Source organism: Vigna unguiculata, chromosome 11 (genome assembly GCF_004118075.2).
Source record: "Vigna unguiculata cultivar IT97K-499-35 chromosome 11, ASM411807v1, whole genome shotgun sequence".
Classification (NCBI taxonomy): Eukaryota; Viridiplantae; Streptophyta; class Magnoliopsida; order Fabales; family Fabaceae; genus Vigna; species Vigna unguiculata.
In genome coordinates this window covers 27,604,278-27,625,006 of record NC_040289.1, presented here as the reverse complement: position 1 = coordinate 27,625,006, position 20,729 = coordinate 27,604,278, and the positions used below count along the sequence as shown (strand labels likewise).

The 20,729-nt window shown below is 36.1% G+C and overlaps 2 protein-coding genes and 1 pseudogene across 3 annotated transcripts; 1 reads left to right on the top strand and 2 right to left on the bottom strand.

Annotated features, from left to right (window-relative positions):
- The first annotated feature begins 43 nt into the window (after positions 1 to 43).
- LOC114168470 (pentatricopeptide repeat-containing protein At4g37170-like) lies at positions 44 to 17,650 on the top strand. The gene is made up of 2 exons (XM_028053306.1): positions 44 to 2,151; positions 17,429 to 17,650. The coding sequence occupies exons 1-2, from the start codon at positions 682 to 684 to the stop codon at positions 17,633 to 17,635; spliced, it is 1,677 nt and encodes a 558-aa protein (XP_027909107.1). The 5' UTR covers positions 44 to 681; the 3' UTR covers positions 17,636 to 17,650.
- On the bottom strand, positions 2,989 to 4,529 carry LOC114168476. 2 transcript variants are annotated; one of them, XR_003600680.1, is made up of 3 exons: positions 4,205 to 4,522; positions 3,836 to 4,020; positions 2,989 to 3,492 (listed from the first exon to the last, which is right to left on the bottom strand). XR_003600680.1 is itself a non-coding variant. In XM_028053314.1 (3 exons), the coding sequence occupies exons 1-3, from the start codon at positions 4,062 to 4,064 to the stop codon at positions 3,256 to 3,258; spliced, it is 393 nt and encodes a 130-aa protein (XP_027909115.1). In that variant the 5' UTR covers positions 4,065 to 4,529; the 3' UTR covers positions 2,989 to 3,255. The 2 variants fall into 2 exon arrangements, 1 of the variants encoding a protein (XP_027909115.1); XM_028053314.1 differs by having other exon boundaries at positions 2,989 to 3,288; positions 3,362 to 3,492; positions 3,836 to 4,529.
- LOC114168471 lies at positions 5,968 to 15,388 on the bottom strand (annotated as a pseudogene).
- Positions 17,651 to 20,729: the final 3,079 nt, after the last annotated feature.

Below are 20,729 nucleotides of genomic sequence, written 5' to 3'. Positions count from 1 at the left end.
CAAAACAGTTCTGAAACATCAACTAGGAAGGATGCGAAGATTGAAAGGGGGTGCGCGGAACAATGTTCAGCTCTTTCTAAAACCAACTAAAACCTAATTAACCTAACCCTAATCTCTTCTTAATTCGTAAACCCCATCCAACATCAGGCCCTTATCTCGAGCAGCTGCCGATTCCGTCGTACCTCCACCTAGCCGCACTAACGACCTCCGCCGGAGGCTTCACCGGCGACACCATCGCCCTTCACTCCACCTCGCGCGAAACGTTCCTGCACCGGCGTCTCCTCCTTCGCTTCTCCAATGCGTTTCAAACAGGAGCTGCACCGATCCCCTTCATGGCCGCGAGGTCTCGCTTGCCGGATACCGCCGTCAACGGGTTCAGCCGCCTCAAGGTCGTCGCCGGTCCTGCCATCATCGTCGAGGGAATCTCCGACGACGCTGGTGCGCGAGGACGCCGCGGCTCGTCACCACACGACCATCCCTCATCCGTTCACGCGACCACACTCCCGTTCAGAGCTTCGAATCGCTGGCGGCGAGGCCACCGGCGAGGGTTTCTCTTGTCTTGGTTTTCTGCTTCTGATTTGATGTTGGGTTACTGGATTTTGAGACGCTAGTGTTTGGCGTACTGTGTGAGATTGGTTGGTTCGTGGTAAAAAGTTGGGTTTGGGTTGCGGCGTGAAGAAGATGATTGAGAGATGTGAATCATTGTTCAAGCTCTGTAGTATGGTGCATTTTTCAAGCTCTTTTGCTTATGGTTTCAGGCACAAATTATTTGGCAAACCGTGTTCTAAACCTGCTAGCATCTGTGGAGCAATAGAGTCATTAAGCACAGTGAATGGACCAACGAGGAAGCCAGTAAAATATGCTCTTTGTACTGCACTTAGTTCTTGTGCAAAAACCCGGAATTGGCGTTTGGGTATACAAATCCATGCTTTCATGATTCGATCTGGATATGAAGATAATTTGTTCCTCTGCAGTGCGCTGATTGATTTCTATGCCAAATGTTTTGCTATTCTGGATGCAAAGAAGGTATTTAGTGGCATCAGAACGCATGATCAAGTTTCATGGACTTCACTTATAACGGGATTATCGATCAACGGACAAGGAATAAATGCCTTCTTGTTGTTCAAAGAGATGTTATGCACCCAAATTAAGCCCAATTGTCTTACCTTTGTTAGTGTGATTAATGCCTGTGTTGGGCAAAATGGTGGCCTTCAACATTGCTCTGCTCTTCATACTCATATCATCAAGCAGGGATGTGATACTAACAATTTTGTGGTCAGCTCATTGATTGATTGTTATGCAAATCAGGGACAAATTGATGATGCTGTACTCTTATTTGTTGAAACTAGTGAGAAGGATATTGTTGTGTACAATTCTATGATCTCTGGATATTCTAAAAACCTGTGCAGTAACGATGCATTGAAGCTGTTTGTAGAAATGAGGGGGCGAAATTTGGGTATTACTGATCATACTTTATGTACGATTCTAAATGCTTGTAGCAGCCTTGCATTGCTCCTTCAGGGAAGGCAAGTGCACTCTCTTGTTATTAAAATGGGTTCGGAAAGGAATGTGTTTGTGACCAGTGCTTTGATTGATATGTATTCAAAAGGTGGCGATATTGACGAGGCTCAACGCGTGTTGGATCAGACTTCTGAGAAGAATAATGTGTTGTGGACATCCATGATCATGGGTTATGCTCAATGTGGGAGAAGTTCAGAGGCTTTGGAACTTTTTGATTGTCTACTGACCAAGCAAGAGTTAGTTCCTGATCATATTTGCTTCACTACTGTCTTAACAGCTTGTAATCATGCAGGATTGCTTGACAAAGGGGTGGAATACTTCAACAAAATGACAACAAATTATGGCTTGTCTCCAGATATTGATCAATATGCTTGCTTGCTTGATCTGTATGCTAGAAAAGGGAGTTTGAGTAAGGCAAGGGATTTAATGCAAGAAATGCCCTATGATCCTAATTATGTAATTTGGAGCTCTTTCTTGAGTTCGTGTAATATATATGGCAATGTAGAACTTGGGAAGGAGGCTGCTGATCAACTTATTAAGATGGAACCATGTAATGCAGCACCATATTTAACATTAGCACATGTCTATGCAAGAAAAAGTTTATGGAATGAAGTAGCTGAAGTTAGAAGGGTTATGCAACAGAAGAGAATGAGAAAACGTGCAGGGTGGAGTTGGGTAGAGGTAGATAAGTTGTAGATGAGGTTACTTCTCAACAATCATATGAGAATTAAATTACATAGATAGCAAAAACACTACACAGAAACCATGAAAACTTCATAGCGTATTATGATGGCATAGGACTTGATGGAAATTCAGCTCTAAACCATCGTATGATAACACAGTAAATATGAAGTGTAAGTCTGATTATTCATTGGTTTTAACGATCAGTTCCTTTTTAGTTATCATATCTAAATATGATGACTATTTTGCATGTCATTGAATATGGAACCCAACATTCAAAAAAGAGTAACCACAATCTAATATCCATATATGTGATTAAGGACAAATGGGTTCGTTGCCTAAAAAGTGCCTAGCTATAGTGTAGTGTGTACCTGATTGAATGTTCAATTGCAAAGTGAGGTTTTTTAATTGGCTGCAGTAGCTGTGTGTCCTTGTGGAACAGTGCGGCATGAATTGCACTAGTAAAACGGCTTTTACGTTGAGCTTTAATTGCACCTACTGTTATGCACATGTCCACTCACCTTTATTGCACTTCTTCCTAGTTTTACACTACCTGTGTGTTCTTTTGTTACTTATGTGGTTACTGGTGTAGGACTATTTTTTTTCCTTTACTTCTCATACCTTACAGCACAATGTACATAATTTTAAGCTTAGCTTAAGTACTGCAATTGCATTTTAGCATCTTAGGAATTAGAAATCTGTCTAGCTTAGGTTTTCATGCATGAATTTTATTTCTTGAGTCTTTCTTTGAATTTTAAGTGCATATCTCATATTAATAGGTCATAGGAGACTTTTTACATGCATTTAAACTTTGAAGTCTGCACTGTTCTGCTGTGATTTGGCTTCATAATCCATTCATATTAGTCATTCTAGACTTGCATACGCATTCATCCATATATTTCTACATACCATTTTAAATTTTGCACTTAGTCCCTATTCTAGAAGTAGCAAAATATGTTAGTTTTAGATTCATGTGCATACATTCAGATTTTACCTTTAAGTATACATTTAGCTATTCTACATTAGGCGGATTCATGTGCACACATTCAGATTTTATATGTTATAGCCTGGATCAGCATAGTGAGCCTGAAACACAAATTTTAGGAAAACATATGCATATATCTTCCATCCACAAGAACTTGAGAATATATCTACCTACAAGTGTTTGGCTTTGATCCAGTAGTGGAGGAGGGAAGGTGAAATCCTGATTCTGCATAAATGACCTGATGACACATCCCTCGGTTGTGCCAAGTGTTGAACCAATAGAACTATGCTGAACAGACATTTCAACTATTATGCAAAGAGCAGAGAAAATACTCATCAATATGGTATATGAAGTAGCATGCTAGGGAATTTGACAAGAATTTTCTGATGCCGAATAAGCCATTTTGGAAGAAATCTTCTATCATGTGTGGATAAAACTTTTATCCAATATCCAATGCTGAGTGAGGATTTAATGCAACATAGGATCACATCACAGTCATATACCTTTGGTGCTCCATTTCATTTCGTTTACAAAACAGTATACTGCTATGCTACAGTTTCAATTACAGAAAGAAATGACAGAACCACAGATGATAAGTACAAGAAGCATTCGGAATTGTACAAACAGACAGGGTTTAAATCCAATTACCGGTAGAAGATTGACCCGAATGAATCGAAGATGAATCCTGTTCTTGGAATTGAAAGCTCAATGTTTTGCTCTTGTGGCATTGTTGTGGCAGAAAATCCACTTCTAAGCTCAAACTTCTGGATTCTGAAGTCCCCCATGATGAACAATTCATTGTTTTCTGACCTCTTGGAACAATATTCCCTTGACTTCGAAAAAGAAAACAGAAAGATAAATAGAATTGAGAAATCATCTATCTAAGATTTGTTCCATCATCCTAAACTTCAAAAACTACCCTTTTAATGATTCAGGGCATGTCATGAAATTGCAAATGAAAGAAGAAAGAAAGCAAAGTGGAAAAGGAAAAAAACAAGGAAGAAGAGAGAGAAAGACCTTGGAAGTTGGATGAATTTGGAGAGGAATCAGAGACTGAGTCACACATCACACTTGAATGAGTGCATCATTGTTTTAGTCTTTTTGGTCTCTTGGCTTTAGTGCTAAGAAATTGTTGACCCTTAAAGTGGCTTATACAGAGTCTTAAAAACAGTGACTATGTTGCATTAACACACACCAACTACACTCATCTGCTACCATGTTAAAGAGAAGAAAAAAAAACATTTTTCAAAATGAGAATCTAAGTTTCAAAATATCTATGAATTAAAAATGATTTATGGTGATGCATTCCATTTTTGTCGTTTTGCTGTCCCTACTGATATTCCTTGTTGTTTGGTTTTAAAAAAATGAAATAAGAATTTTGTAATGGAGCATGGCATCGCACTCTCTCATTATCATGCTTCCTGCTGCTTATCATATGCTTTTCTTATTACATCTTCAATGCCTCCAAATTTTCAACCTCAGTTCTGTGCTGCCAAACCCCATTAATGTACTTTCTTTGTCATTTCTTCTACTTATTTAATTCTTGCAAGTTAATAATTACACAGCTTAATTTATATTAAATCTGCAGAAGACAACTATTTTCTTTCATTAACTCACCAAAAGAAGAGCACTATTATTTCAGTATTACATTCAAAAACCACTTAATATATTAAGGTAATGAACAAATGATATGGCCAAGAGAGGTAGAAAAAGGAAGAAGAATGTCATTGTACAAATAATTATGTGAGTTGTTGTATGAATAATTTCTTATATTATTAACTAATTAATTAAAAATCGTACAATTAGTGTTTTTTATATAATTCAAATGCATAATAAATAGATTTTTGCATTTAATACATACATCGTCGCCACAACTAATAATAAAATTCTCATCTCAAATATCTCTCAAACTATTGTCATTTTATTCTTATCAATATATTTATTCTTTTAATTGCATATATATTTTGCCTTATTCTTTTCAAAATAAAACTTAGAGATAAAATTGGAAAGATAATAACAACTAGTTTAGAATTACATTTCTAAAAGGAAGGAGGGAAAAGACAACAGCTTTAAGAATTTATAATTAAAAGAGAACGAAATTGGGAGTGTCTCCAAATTATTTATTCTGAAATAATTTAACTTGTGAAATATTGACAGTTTGTGCAACGTTAATAAATAATTTAGCCACACTATATTTTGTGATAAAAAATTAGTTGAATTTTCCAATATTTTCTTATTTAAAAGATAGTTGAATATTCTTCACAGTAGATTTGGAAACATGTCACTAAACGAGACTGGGCTAAACAAACAGTTTCTTTTCTAACAAAATTGGGTTACATTATTTATTGAGAACTACGCTTTATCCATAAATTGAAATTACTATTACATAATTCGGACTTCTATTCTTCGAAAGCATGCGCTACAGAGCTATTAGAATAATCAATTAACAGATTCTGCCTCATTACCATTAAATTAAGTGCTATCTTTTTTTTCTGCAAAACTAAGCTTCCACTACTACTATCCACAAAATGCCGATTTGTTAAAAACAATTTTGAATTACTGAATAATTTGCCAAGGCACACCCTTTGTTTGACCAAAAAAATCCTAATAGAGTTTCCAACCAGAACAGAGTATACGTTTTTGACAATAGTAGTGACTATCTTCCAGTGATTTGTTTACCCTTGATTATCAGGTTTATGAGACACATTAATGTTAAAAATGGCACGAGCATTAAATCGATAAAATAAAGAAATTTACCATTACAGCAACTAAAATGGCAGTTGAGGTTAAAAGAAGTAAGCTTTGAATTTAAAGAGGGAGAAAAAAGGATGGGAAAGGTGAATCTGAGATAATCTATTACACAACCAAAGCCTGAGAAACCCCAAAAGATGATGTATATGCATGGGTTAAAACAAGGTCATAAAATTATATCCCAGAATTAGCAAACTTGGCAAATATCATAACATATGCCTTTAGAGATTTCGCATCAGCTGCAGATATCCTCGTTTAAAACTTAGCAGGACAACCACTTTGTTTATTCTTTTCAAGCAAGGGTTTGACTTGCCAACAAGAATGCTAATAGCCAAGTCGTCAATAGTCCCGTCCCTTGTATGGCATTTCCTGTAAATATTTATTTCAGAAGATCGAGTTCTAAGAACATTAATAAGCAGATAAAGTTTCCTCAAAAGTGTATATATAGGACTACAGATAAGATTGCTCAAATTCAGTTTGATATGTCCCACCAAGGTACGTGTCAAAGAAGAATATCCAACAAGCATCATGACACATCAAGGTGGAGCATCAACCATGTATAAAGTTATTGAAATAGATAGTTTTATATTTTATCTGCCCATAGTGTTCAAGACATGAGCAATATCAATTAAAAACCAATTTTAAAAAAAAAAAATTAAGCACGAGGGTTCTTACGGGCAGGTAACTCAGCATGTATAAAGCTCGCCTAGGATGACCAAGGAGCTGTCCATACTGAAATCAGATTATAATAAGCAATTGCCCTGAAGCACCAATATTTACGGAACAGTCAACAGAGGGATAATGTGTCAGGTTTATAAAGAGGAGGTATCACTGGGGAGATACAACACACCAATCTGAGCCTAACCACATAAGACACTGACACCACTCTCAACCCAAAACCTTAAGACAATGGGTTTATGGGTCTTTATTCTTATATAGTGTTCTACTTTCTCATTTCTGGTCAATGTGGGACTTAGACTCACACTTGTATTCCTAACAATCTCCCCCTCAAGGGTGAGTCTCTTCAACCACATTAGTACACCCCCCTCTAGCGGAAGCTGCCCAACCACGAGTATTCCTTTTCTGTCCTTTTCTGTACCGCCGTTATTCTTAACGGGACACGCTTTACCTGGAACCCTTACCTGGGACCTTTTGCCAGGAAGACTTTCGATACTAGGACCATACTGTACTCGTCTGAGCCGGTATTAACCATCGGCTCTGATACCACTTGTCAGGTTTATAAGGAGGAGGTATCACTGGGGAGATACAACACACCAATGAGATCTGAGCCTAACCACATAAGACACTGACACCACTCTCAACCCAAAACCTTAAGACAATGGGTTTATGGGTCTTTATTCTTATATAGTGCTCTACTTTCTCATTTCTGGTCAATGTGGGACTTAGACTCACACTTGTATTCCTAACAATGCTTGTCAGGTTTTACAGAGGGGGTTTCACTGGGGAGAACACCAATGAGATCTGAGCCTAACCACATAAGACACTGACACCACTCTCAACCCAAAACCTTAAAACAATGGGTTTATGGGTCTTTATTCTTATATAGTGCTCTACTTTCTCATTTCTGGTCAATGTGGGACTTAGACTCACACTTGTATTCCTAACAATCTCCCCCTCAAGGGTGAGTCCCTTCAACCACATTGGTACACCCCTCTCCAACGGAAGCTGCCCAACCACGAGTACTCCTTTTCTGCCCTTTTCTGTACCGCCGTTATTCTTAACGGGACACGCTTTACCTGGAACCTTTATCTGGGACTCTTGCCAGGAAGACTTTCGATACTAGGACCATACTGATACTGCACTCGTCTGAGCCGGCATTAACCATCGGCTCTGATACCACTTGTCAGGTTTATAAGAGGGGGTATCACTGGGGAGACAACACCAATGAGACCTGAGCCCAACCACATAAGACACTGACACCACTCTCAACCCAAAACCTAAAGCGATGGGTTTATGGGCCTTAATCCTTATATAGTGCTCTACTTTCTCATTTCTGGTCAATGTGGGACTTAGACTCACACTTGTATTCCTAACATAATGCGTGTAATCTTATACCTGTGGTGCATTCGGATGAAAATATGCTTGAGACGGCATTGGTGCTACCTGAGGATTATAGACCATAGGTTGTGGACCAGCAAAAGTAGGTCCAATCTGCAAGACATGTGCAAAACAATCAAGTTTATTAACAGAACCAAGGCTGGGAGGCGATTATTAAGCCATGCCCAACAATTCTGCATAACTTCTTTTGCAAACTATTTTACGCAATCAGCAAAATGAAATCTTTATCCTCAACTAGCAAAATTTTAAAACACCATAAGATTGGATACCCAAACTGAAAATTATAACCTGCAATAACGTGCGACTAGGATATGCAATAAACCTTAGAGAAGTAAATTCACTCCCTAATTATGCACTTCTATATATTCAATAAATGCACACCAAATGACTTACTCCAATACCCATGGGCATGCCTGGCATACTTGGTACAGTAGTTACATTAGTTGGAAAATAGAAGGAACCATCGGACACTGGAGTGGGAGGCCGAGCAGGTGATGGAATAAAACTCTGCATTAGGGTTAAGCTTGAATTCCTTACAACATGAAAGGGCAAACTCAGACATGTGACAGTAACATAAAAGACTAGAACCAGATTGCGGGAAAAAAATATTCTGTCAAAAAGTCAGGCTTGAACTTCCATACCTTTGCATTGGGATTCAGAGTTGATTTTTCAGAAGACAGGGAACCAACTGATGAGCTTGGAGATAAGGCAGGACCAGAAGATGCTGCAGGGACTCCAACTGAATCTGACACATATGGGGTCCCACGTGAATTTACAGATTTTGTTTCCCCATTAACCTTGCCAGTTGCTGAACCCTCAACTAAATCTCCATGTGATCCCATCTTTTCATGAGCTTTTAATGAAGTATGAATTGAAGGGGCATAGGAGCAAGCATTAGGAGATAATACCCCTTTATCAGAGCCATCCTTCTTCAAGTAGAGTGGTCCCTGTGAATCTGCGCCACAATTTGCCAAAGATTAGAGGAATACATGTTTTATGAAAGAAGCAGCCACCAAATTGAAATGTAGGTTAGCTGCCATTCAGAAGCACTTATGAAGAGTAATAACAGAAAGCTTCAGCACTTCCTTTACAATAGACAGAATAATCAATAATATGAAAATGGTTGCTTCATTTGCATCATTTCAGGCACAACATCTTAAATCCACAAAATTTAAGAAAGCTAAGAAAAGGATTTCACAGACCCTCAGATTTTGACAGTTGAACATCCTCAGCTTGCTGCATCAATTGAAGAAAAAAAAGACTTTGAGTGTTAGAACTAATATCCCTCTCATGAGATGTTTTCCTAGACACAAGTTTAAGAGATAATGCACAAACTTCAACTCACAATCACACTTGCTTCCTTGGTAGTATCATTGTCTCCATGTTGATTACTAATTGAGTTCTCCAGAATCCTGTACATTTTGCATATTAAAAATCACGATAACGAAGAATTTAATTCTTTTTCAAGTTCAAAATTGATGTATAAAAAACAGAACAAAAAAAGAATGTATATACAGAAGAGAAAAGGGTAACAAACACCTGCTTTCCCCATCCACTGATGAATAGCTCATGGCAGGGAGTTCAGATGCTAACTGCTTAGCATGATCATAAGAACCAGAGCGGCTTAAATCCACACTAGTACTTGACTGAGATGATTGCGTGTGATCCTGCACACATAATTAACAAGTACTAAGGTGAGTTTAGAAAGTAAAATAATTACTTCATAAGAGGAGGGAGAGACAAGGACAAAAACTTCAAAAAAGGAATAGTTTCATATCAACATTTTTCCCCAACAAGACTCAGCTGCATCAATCAGAGGTTCATGTTGTACCAATTTCGTAAGCATAACAAGACTCGGGATTGATAGGACATGTTCAAACAGAACTTAGTGACAAATGTGTCATTTAAAATAATAGTCATGTACCAGAATCTTCACGAATATTTTCTAGGCAAGTAGGAGACAACAAGCCATTGTCTTGAACACACGTTTGGTACAGCTCATTTTCAAGAAATAATCATTTATTTTTGCAAACATTTTGAGAGAGCTTCTATTGAAATAAGCAATTACCTTTATAGAATTGCCGAACCAAAGATTTTCAGAATGCAAGAAAACCTAAAAGAAACTATTTACTTAAAATAAGGTACACACATAAAATATGGTAGTTCTAACAATTTACACCTTGGGATCTGATTTAGCCTTACAAAACTGGGTTCTATGGTGACAACAACCAAAGTCTTACATAGGAATGACATTGGTGATATCTATAATCTATATGAAAACTTAACAGCAGTATTTAATCAGACAAAAAAAAGGACAAGCCAGTAAATGTGACAATGAAAAACGATTAAGAATTACGTAATAGTAGAGTATGAATAATTAAATATAATTCAGGTGATACCACAGAGGAATTTGCCAATTCTCGAGCTCCATCATTTCCTTTCCCACCACTTATTTCACTAGACCTCTTAACAACCGAACCAAATACACCACCAAAAGTATCAGAACTGCGCGTTTCAAACAGTACATCCTCATCAAATCCACTGTCATCAGCACGTTTACCCCTATAAACTGAAGAGAATCTAGTTTCTTCGTCAATATCAAAGTCTTCATGCAAGTGAAAGCCTCTTTCCTGTTAAGAAAATTTATGTAGGTCGTTGAATTCAATTAGTCAATTAAATAAAAAACAGCAGAAATTTACAAGCAGCAATGAAAATAAAGAACGATAAGTATTGAAACCATGCTAACCTCCGCAAGATGAAGATCTTGGGTTTCCTCACCCTCAATTTCTCTTGCTATTCTTAAAGCTTGCTTTTCCAATTCTCTTGTCTGAGGCCCTTTTTCAAGCTTTGTTGTGTAAAGTTCCTCGTTGAATGTACTTTTTACACCAAACAATGCCTCATTTGTTTCAAATTGATCCCATCCTCTTAAAAATACAAAAAAAAAATCATTAATTCTGTGCAAATTTTGAAATTAGTAAATTAAAGATAAAAATACATGTGTATAAATTATAATCATGGTATTTTAGTTAACTTCCTATACTCACTCCAGCCTCTTTTAATCATTAAGGATATAGCACAAAAAATCCTATTTCCTTTTTCTACATCAAGAACATAATCTCAATCAATTGTGTGCCAATGATCTTTTAATAATTCCATTGGCAACATTTGTTAGCTTCCATAAATGATTACGGACTGAAAGCTCAAAACTATACTTGAAGCAACACAAGAAAACAAAGAGAATACCTATAAACCCTCAATCTTTATTAAAATCAGATTCATAACAAAGGGTTTAGATTATTATAGAAAGCAAGGTGAATGGACCCTAACCAGAAATATGGTTCTAGAAGTCATCAAGAAAAATACAGGAAGTACATGTCAATACCTATAAGGAGGTTTTATTTCGTCTCCAGTATTTATTCTTTCGACATACCCAATATGAAGTGTTGATAATAAAAGGAGAAGTGTTGTCAATGAAATTTGGAGAAAGATATCACTCTAAAATCTACTACTTACAGCTGGACACTTGTAAAGAAATTTCTTATTGTATACTGAAAAGATGGTGTACTAATGAAGGCAACTAACAGTCCGAATGGGTGTCAAAGTGTCAAGAAAAACTGATATTTATTCTGTTCACAAAATTATTTTATAAAAAACAAGCAACCTATTCCAATGGCCATCAAATATGTTTTCCAGTTCTGGGCATTGTGGATCATCTTCATCAGGTACCAGGGTTTTAATTCTCTCCCTGGCTCAACATGACGAGATTGAGATATCAATGAATCAACCATGATTTCCTGATGCATATCATGGTGAGATTCATTAGGTAAACCATCCCTGGCAATAGCAACATCCTGCCATGATTGAAACACGAATAGTATTATCAGCGAAGAAATCAACAATGTGTTAAAAGCTACTTCTCCTAATCTAAATTCTCCAAAATCATTGCTGAGCATACAGCATTCCAACAAAAACCTTAGCTTAGTAACTACCACATTCCAAATAGTTGAAAAGTAGGAAACCTGTGCTGTAACTTGGACAAGTTCTTTGGCAGGTATAATTAAAATCTTCAGAGGGGGCTTGCTGACGAATTCTGCACCAGATTTCTGTCCTCGTGACGAACCATCTTTTGTTAAGCGAGCCATTTTCAAAATGATTCCTACAATATGATCATTTTATAAAATTAATTATGAAAACAGCAGCAGAAGCTTATTCAGATAGAGGTCTAGAAGAAGCTAGTGAAATCCCAGTTGAGCAATAACTCTTAAAACAAAGTCTTATTAAAATAAGACAAAACCAAACAGAAATAACAAAATATTCTAAAAAGCATAATTTCCGCCTAATGTGTGCACATGAATCCGCCTAATGTAGAATAGCTAAATGTATACTTAAAGGTAAAATCTGAATGTATGCACATGAATCTAAAACTAACATATTTTGCTACTTCTAGAATAGGGACTAAGTGCAAAATTTAAAATGGTATGTAGAAATATATGGATGAATGCGTATGCAAGTCTAGAATGACTAATATGAATGGATTATGAAGCCAAATCACAGCAGAACAGTGCAGACTTCAAAGTTTAAATGCATGTAAAAAGTCTCCTATGACCTATTAATATGAGATATGCACTTAAAATTCAAAGAAAGACTCAAGAAATAAAATTCATGCATGAAAACCTAAGCTAGACAGATTTCTAATTCCTAAGATGCTAAAATGCAATTGCAGTACTTAAGCTAAGCTTAAAATTATGTACATTGTGCTGTAAGGTATGAGAAGTAAAGGAAAAAAAATAGTCCTACACCAGTAACCACATAAGTAACAAAAGAACACACAGGTAGTGTAAAACTAGGAAGAAGTGCAATAAAGGTGAGTGGACATGTGCATAACAGTAGGTGCAATTAAAGCTCAACGTAAAAGCCGTTTTACTAGTGCAATTCATGCCGCACTGTTCCACAAGGACACACAGCTACTGCAGCCAATTAAAAAACCTCACTTTGCAATTGAACATTCAATCAGGTACACACTACACTATAGCTAGGCACTTTTTAGGCAACGAACCCATTTGTCCTTAATCACATATATGGATATTAGATTGTGGTTACTCTTTTTTGAATGTTGGGTTCCATATTCAATGACATGCAAAATAGTCATCATATTTAGATATGATAACTAAAAAGGAACTGATCGTTAAACCCAATGAATAATCAGACTTACACTTCATATTTACTGTGTTATCATACGATGGTTTAGAGCTGAATTTCCATCAAGTCCTATGCCATCATAATACGCTATGAAGTTTTCATGGTTTCTATGTAGTGTTTTTGCTATCTATGTAATTTAATTCTCATATGATTGTTGAGAAGTAACCTCATCTACAACTTATCTACCTCCACCCAACTCCACCCTGCACGTTTTCTCATTCTCTTATGTTGCATAACCCTTCTAACTTCAGCTACTTCATTCCATAAACCTTTTCTTGCATAGACATGTGCTAATGTTAAATATGGTGCTGCATTACATGGTTCCATCTTAATAAGTTGATCAGCAGCCTCCTTCCCAAGTTCTACATTGCCATATATATTACACGAACTCAAGAAAGAGCTCCAAATTACATAATTAGGATCATAGGGCATTTCTTGCATTAAATCCCTTGCCTTACTCAAACTCCCTTTTCTAGCATACAGATCAATCAAGCAAGCATATTGATCAATATCTGGAGACAAGCCATAATTTGTTGTCATTTTGTTGAAGTATTCCACCCCTTTGTCAAGCAATCCTGCATGATTACAAGCTGTTAAGACAGTAGTGAAGCAGATATGATCAGGAACTAACTCTTGCTTGGTCAGTAGACAATCAAAAAGTTCCAAAGCCTCTGAACTTCTCCCACATTGGGCATAACCCATGATCATGGATGTCCACAACACATTATTCTTCTCAGAAGTCTGATCCAACACGCGTTGAGCCTCGTCAATATCGCCACCTTTTGAATACATATCAATCAAAGCACTGGCCACAAACACATTCCTTTCCGAACCCATTTTAATAACAAGAGAGTGCACTTGCCTTCCCTGAAGGAGCAATGCAAGGCTGCTACAAGCATTTAGAATCGTACATAAAGTATGATCAGTAATACCCAAATTTCGCCCCCTCATTTCTACAAACAGCTTCAATGCATCGTCGCTGCACAGGTTTTTAGAATATCCAGAGATCATAGAATTGTACACAACAATATCCTTCTCACTAGTTTCAACAAATAAGAGTACAGCATCATCAATTTGTCCCTGATTTGCATAACAATCAATCAATGAGCTGACCACAAAATTGTTAGTATCACATCCCTGCTTGATGATATGAGTATGAAGAGCAGAGCAATGTTGAAGGCCACCATTTTGCCCAACACAGGCACTAATCACACTAACAAAGGTAAGACAATTGGGCTTAATTTGGGTGCATAACATCTCTTTGAACAACAAGAAGGCATTTATTCCTTGTCCGTTGATCGATAATCCCGTTATAAGTGAAGTCCATGAAACTTGATCATGCGTTCTGATGCCACTAAATACCTTCTTTGCATCCAGAATAGCAAAACATTTGGCATAGAAATCAATCAGCGCACTGCAGAGGAACAAATTATCTTCATATCCAGATCGAATCATGAAAGCATGGATTTGTATACCCAAACGCCAATTTCGGGTTTTTGCACAAGAACTAAGTGCAGTACAAAGAGCATATTTTACTGGCTTCCTCGTTGGTCCATTCACTGTGCTTAATGACTCTATTGCTCCACAGATGCTAGCAGGTTTAGAACACGGTTTGCCAAATAATCTGTGCCTGAAACCATAAGCAAAAGAGCTTGAACAATGCACCATACTACAAAGCTTGAACAATGATTCACATCTCTCAATTATCTTCTTCACGCCGCAACCCAAACCCAACTTTTTACCACGAACCAACCAATCTCACACAGTACGCCAACTTTTTGCCTGAAAATTTTCGTAAATTATTACCTACGAAAACCAGCATAGGTAAATTACCTACGAAAAATTTCGTAGATAACTCAAATATTGAAAAATAAAAAAAAAAATAAAACATTCTAAAATTCTAAAATTCTTTCAAAATATATATATACAATCAAAAATCCTTTCAAAAATGTATAATACTTAGCTAAGTAGTAGAGCATTTGCCTACTCTCTAAGAGGTCCTGAGATCAAACCTAATTAACCATTTGTTATTAACACTATAATTAAATATCCACGATATGAAAAAGAAGAATTAAATCTAAAAGAGTAAACTAATTCTAGCTAAATTTTACTATATATTACCTCTACGCAAGAAAGGATGGCGAATCCATTTGAAAAGATGTCCCTGCATACCTATGCCACCACCGTGACTTAGTATTATTGTTATATAGGGTGCATAAGGCTAGAGTAATTTATATAAGAAATTCCACAATTGTAAATATGTATAGATATATACCAAATTTCTTGAATTTTTTCTTGCATCACAATCAGTAAACAACAATAAAAATTCTATAATGCATTCTAATGTTACAAATAAAGCTACATTCTTACCTTTTTTTCAAGTATCAAGCATATCCAAATCAACTTTTTCAAGCTTCAAGCCAAGTTCTTTAATGATAAGCTATTGGATACAAAAAATGTATCAGTAATAAGTTAACAAAATAAAATTTAATGCAGCAGTAACCCGCAAACAGTAAACTTACTGCTCCTCATGTTAGAACTGCAAATATGTCTTACTAATTTAACTTAACAATTTTATGGAAATGAAATTAATTAAAAATAAAAATTATTTAATAGAAATTTTAATATTTTAAAATCCTATTACATATTTTAACTATTTAAATCAAATATTAATTTAATAATGAGGACCATTTCAGACTTGGATTGTCTTGGCGGCATAAAAAATGGCCATGCTATATGAGACAATAAATAAACTTATATTTTATGCTTATGATTTCATCTTTTGGAATGTATATACGAACGTAATCAATTTGATGCATATAAGAACCATTAAGGAACACATGAGAACATATAAAAGATGCCCAATACATAATTAAAATAATCAAATAAATAACCATAGCACATCTATCTCCATTTCTGCAGCAGAATAGTGTAGCAAATAAAATTATTGAAAAATAAAGCCAATACCTTAGTAAGTTACCATTAAGTAATATGACAACCAGGACATCTAAATTTGAAACGAATAGTCCCCACAAATAAGAGGCTTGGTCGGAAGTTTTAAATAAAAGACAGAATTTTGAAAAGCCATAGAAAACCTGAATATAGTACCCTCCTCAAGTTGCAAATATGAACCATTATTGAGATTGAATTCCATCAACTACTATATTAAAACATGTCTTAACATTAGAATATTAAGAGCATTCGGACCCCAATAAATAACAATTGATGGCGGCCACATTGGTGGCCACATAGGGCTAACACTCTTACTATATGATAGCAAAGGTGTAATCCCCTGCAAAAGTCATGTTTGAACAAGAAACAGTCCTTTCCTCATTTAATATTTCAGCCAAAATCACCCAGCACGTCACATGGCTTATAGACACTAACATTATGCAGAGCTGTTTACACATGTGAATCAGAACAAAAAAATTTCAAACATTGGGGCAATCATAGTTTAAGCAATATCAGATTCACAGGAGTCAAGTATCTACACCAATATTACCATTCTTGTCTTAGCTCAACAAGGCATTCTTCATCCCAATATGTGTAAACATAGCGATCATTTATTTCAACCCCTCTAATAACCATTTAAACAAATCCTACCATAAAAATCCAATTTCAAGGAACACAAAAGTTAGACAGCAATCAAAATGCAGGGGAAATTTCTAAAAAAATATCAACTCTTCACATCCAATCTGCAACAAAGGAAAACGTCATAGAATTGTGTTTGTATGGTTTTGTGTGCAATTCTTTCGGTTACAATTTCTCTCTATCTGTTTGTTTGTATGTGAATATAGAAATGGAAAAAAAAAGACAGAAATACAAAAATAAACAATAATGGAGAGATGGATAAGTATTACCTTGCCTCCTGCTCCCAGAACTATTGTTGCATCTGAACACCCGTAAACAATAGCATATATCAAAGGTGCTAAGATGTATATGGCAAACTCATGGCAATTTAGAACCTGAATGATCAAACATGATTCAATACGACTTCACCAATATCAGAAACAAAAATATTTTATCATAGCGAAGATCGATTTTTTCATGAACACACACATACAAAAGAAAAGCTTACAACCGAATTAAAAAAATTCATCCCTTCATTCGCTTATAACAACGATTTAGCAACCAATATACATAAAAGCTACCACATCCCAAAATGAAAAACCCTAAACCCATCACTTACGATTTTTTTTCCAATACGCAGAGGATTCTGATTCCTTTCCCGTGCACAAATTTAGGGTTTGTGAAGGGGTTCTGTTTCATAAGCGTGAACCTCGTTTTGGATGGAGCTGGGTTGTGGTAGCTGTCGACGAACCTCAACCCCATTGGGACCCTTTGCTCCCTTTCCTCCCGAACAATACTCTTGTTGCTGCCGACAAAATCACTTTGCGTGGATTGATGAAGGTTAAGTAAATTGCTGCGTGGAATGAAGGCCAAGTTGCTGCGTCGCTGCCACGAAGGAACGATCCAATGTCGATAGAGGTTTCGATTGAGTGTGGAGGGTTCTGAGTGAGTGAGTGTGGAGGCCTAAGTTGCTGACTTTGTAAAATAATTGTGTTAAACAAAATGAGGTACAATGTCTCTAACTCAAAAAAATATTTATTTTTAAAAAATTAATATAATTTTTCTATACGAAATATTTTCGTAGATAAATATTTCTAAAATAATTTTTATATATTTTTTTATGATATTTGTCATCTACACTGAATTTCGTAAGTAATATTTTGAAGGAAAAATTCTTGGCGAAGTGCATCACATTTATCTACGAAATTTTGTTAGATAACTTATTTTCCTTTTACCCATAAACTTTTACTTTATCTACGACCAGTTTTCGAATATAATTTTATTTTATCTACAAAAAATATTTCGTAGATAATAACTAATTTTCTTGTAGTGAGCATACTATTAAATTGCATGTTCATTGATAAGTTGTAGGAACATTGAGTTCCCAATATTAATCGGTTTTGTTTAAACTCTTCATTTGACAACAACACATAATATTACTATGAACTAGACATTGCATCTCAATTGTGCAATGCTTACTTATCATAGCACTAGTGTAGTTGTCATGGTATCTCAAATGAATTAAACTGAGAAAATGAATATAAAAAACTTAAGTTGAAGAGTAAATAAACATATGATTACTTTTCCGGAATACCACAAGTGGATAAATCGTAACAAATTGACCTGCAGCCTATCAAACAGAACTACTAAAGCAAAATTTTAGTTTCACAATTTTAATCAAACATTGAAAGGTGAGAGACATGAATTATACTAGAGAAACCCTAATTTATTAACAAGAGCAGAAGAACTACTGACACAAGTACACAAATGTGATAGGAACAATTCTATTAGTAGGACTCGAACTTAAAATTCACACAATAATAATGTTTAACCGCCTAAAAACTACTCAACGGATCATGAGAAGTTTCTAATCATGAGAAGTTTATGTGACTTACCATCTTTGTAAGCATGGTTATCAAACTCGCGAGTTAACTCGTTAACTCGGACGAGTTTGCGTTCCTACACTTGGTTTCCGAGTTAACTCGGAAGCAAACTCGTTTTGTTTTTAAAGTAGAATCGGTGGAATTGGAAGTGGGATCGTTAAACTCGCATAAAATCACGAGTTTGCAGCGTTTGAGCGAGTTCGAATGGCTAAAATTTAAAGGAAAACAAGGTCGTTTTAGGGGAGAATTGACCTAATTTTTCGTGATTTAGGGTTGTCGTTCAGTTGCATTTTGCCTCTCGAAGCTCTTGCGTCTGGAGTTGTTCGTCGCCGCGCTCGCTGTCGCGCTTGGAAGTGTTGACCGCTGCTTTTGCCATTGCGTCTCCGGCCACTGCAGTTCGCATCACGTCTCCGGCCACTGCAGTTCGCATCGCGTTCGTCTGCTTCTGCCTCACCTCGCCGTCGTGTTCGTGTTGCCTTGCCGTCGCCTCTGTCTTGCTTCTCCGTCGCATCTCGCCTCGCGTCGTCGTCAGCAGTAGTGATCGCAGATTCGTCGTTGCGTCTCCTCTCCCCTCGTAATATCTCAGATTCGTCCTCCGCTACTTGCTTTTTCTCTTTCTCGTCATTTGATCACCATCCCATTTATTTTAAAGTTAGTATTTTTTTTTTAAATACAGATTTAATTAGGCACCTGGGAATTTTTTTTTGTTAATTTTGTAGTGAAAAGTTAGATCACTATGTGTGGAAATGCATCAAATTTAGTGGATACTAATCGAAGTGGATCCTCATCTATCGAGAGTAAAACTAAAAATGCTTTGGGGAACCGGTTTGATATTTGATGGAAACATGGGTTTGATATTAATGGCAATGGTAGAAAAGTTAAATGTAACTATTGCTCAAAGATTGTGAGTGGAGGGATATTTAGATTCAAACATCATCTTGTTGGAACTAGGAAGGATTTTGAACCTTGTGCCTCTATTTCGGAAGAAATAAAAAATTTGATGATAAAGATAGTTGTAGAAGCTAAACATGCAGCATTAAAGAGAAGAAAGTTGAATGAAGAAGATGAAGAAAGTGAAAGTGTTGAAGGATGACATAAGTTGTTTGGCTTTAAAGGAAAACAAACAGTTGCCAATGCTAGTAAAGGAGAAGTCCAAACAGTTGACATAAGTTGTTTGGAATGAAAGATGCAAAGGAATGCAGGAAAGCATTAAATCCTGGTGAATGGTGGGAGATGTTTGGTGATGCAACTCCGGAGTTGAAGAGATTTGTTATTCGAATTCTAAGCTTGACTTGTAGTTCTTCAAGTTGTGAGCATAATTGGGACGAGATGGTAATTTAAATTATTTATAATTTATAATTTTCTTTATTAGGTTTATATCTACTAAAATTTAATATTTCATTTTAGGTTCACAAAGAAGGAACCGTTTGCATCAAAAAAAGATGAATGATTTAGTTTATGTGATGTATAACTTGAAGTTGAAAAGTAGACAAATTCAAAAAATTGTTGCTCTACCATTTGATGACATTGAATCAGATGATGAATGGATAACTGAAGAGGCAGATGATGTTATTGAGATTGAGCAGCTAAAGGTGAAATTGATGTTCAAAATGTTCCCTTAGATGGACCAACAACAGATCCAGCTCTAGATGCTCTTGATCTTGATAACATAACTTTTGATGCCAATGAGGATGCACATGTTTCATCAGGGGAGGAGTTGGATGAAGATGATGATGATGAAGATGATGATATCATTAGAGGATTAGAGGATTACACATAGACATTTGATATTTGAATTTATGTTTTACGGTATTTGTATGAACTTATTTATTTGAAATACTTTTAAGCTATATAATTTTATGGACTTGTTTGAATTAGGATATTATTTATATAAATTATTTTTTTCCTTGTGAAGTAAACTCTTACGAGTTTACGATTGGAGTTTATTAGACTCTCACGAGTTTACGTAAACTCTCGAGTTTGACAACCTTGTTTGTAAGGATCCAAGAGAATGAAGTCTAGAAGCTCAAATGGTCTGAAAAATTCTCATATCTCCACTA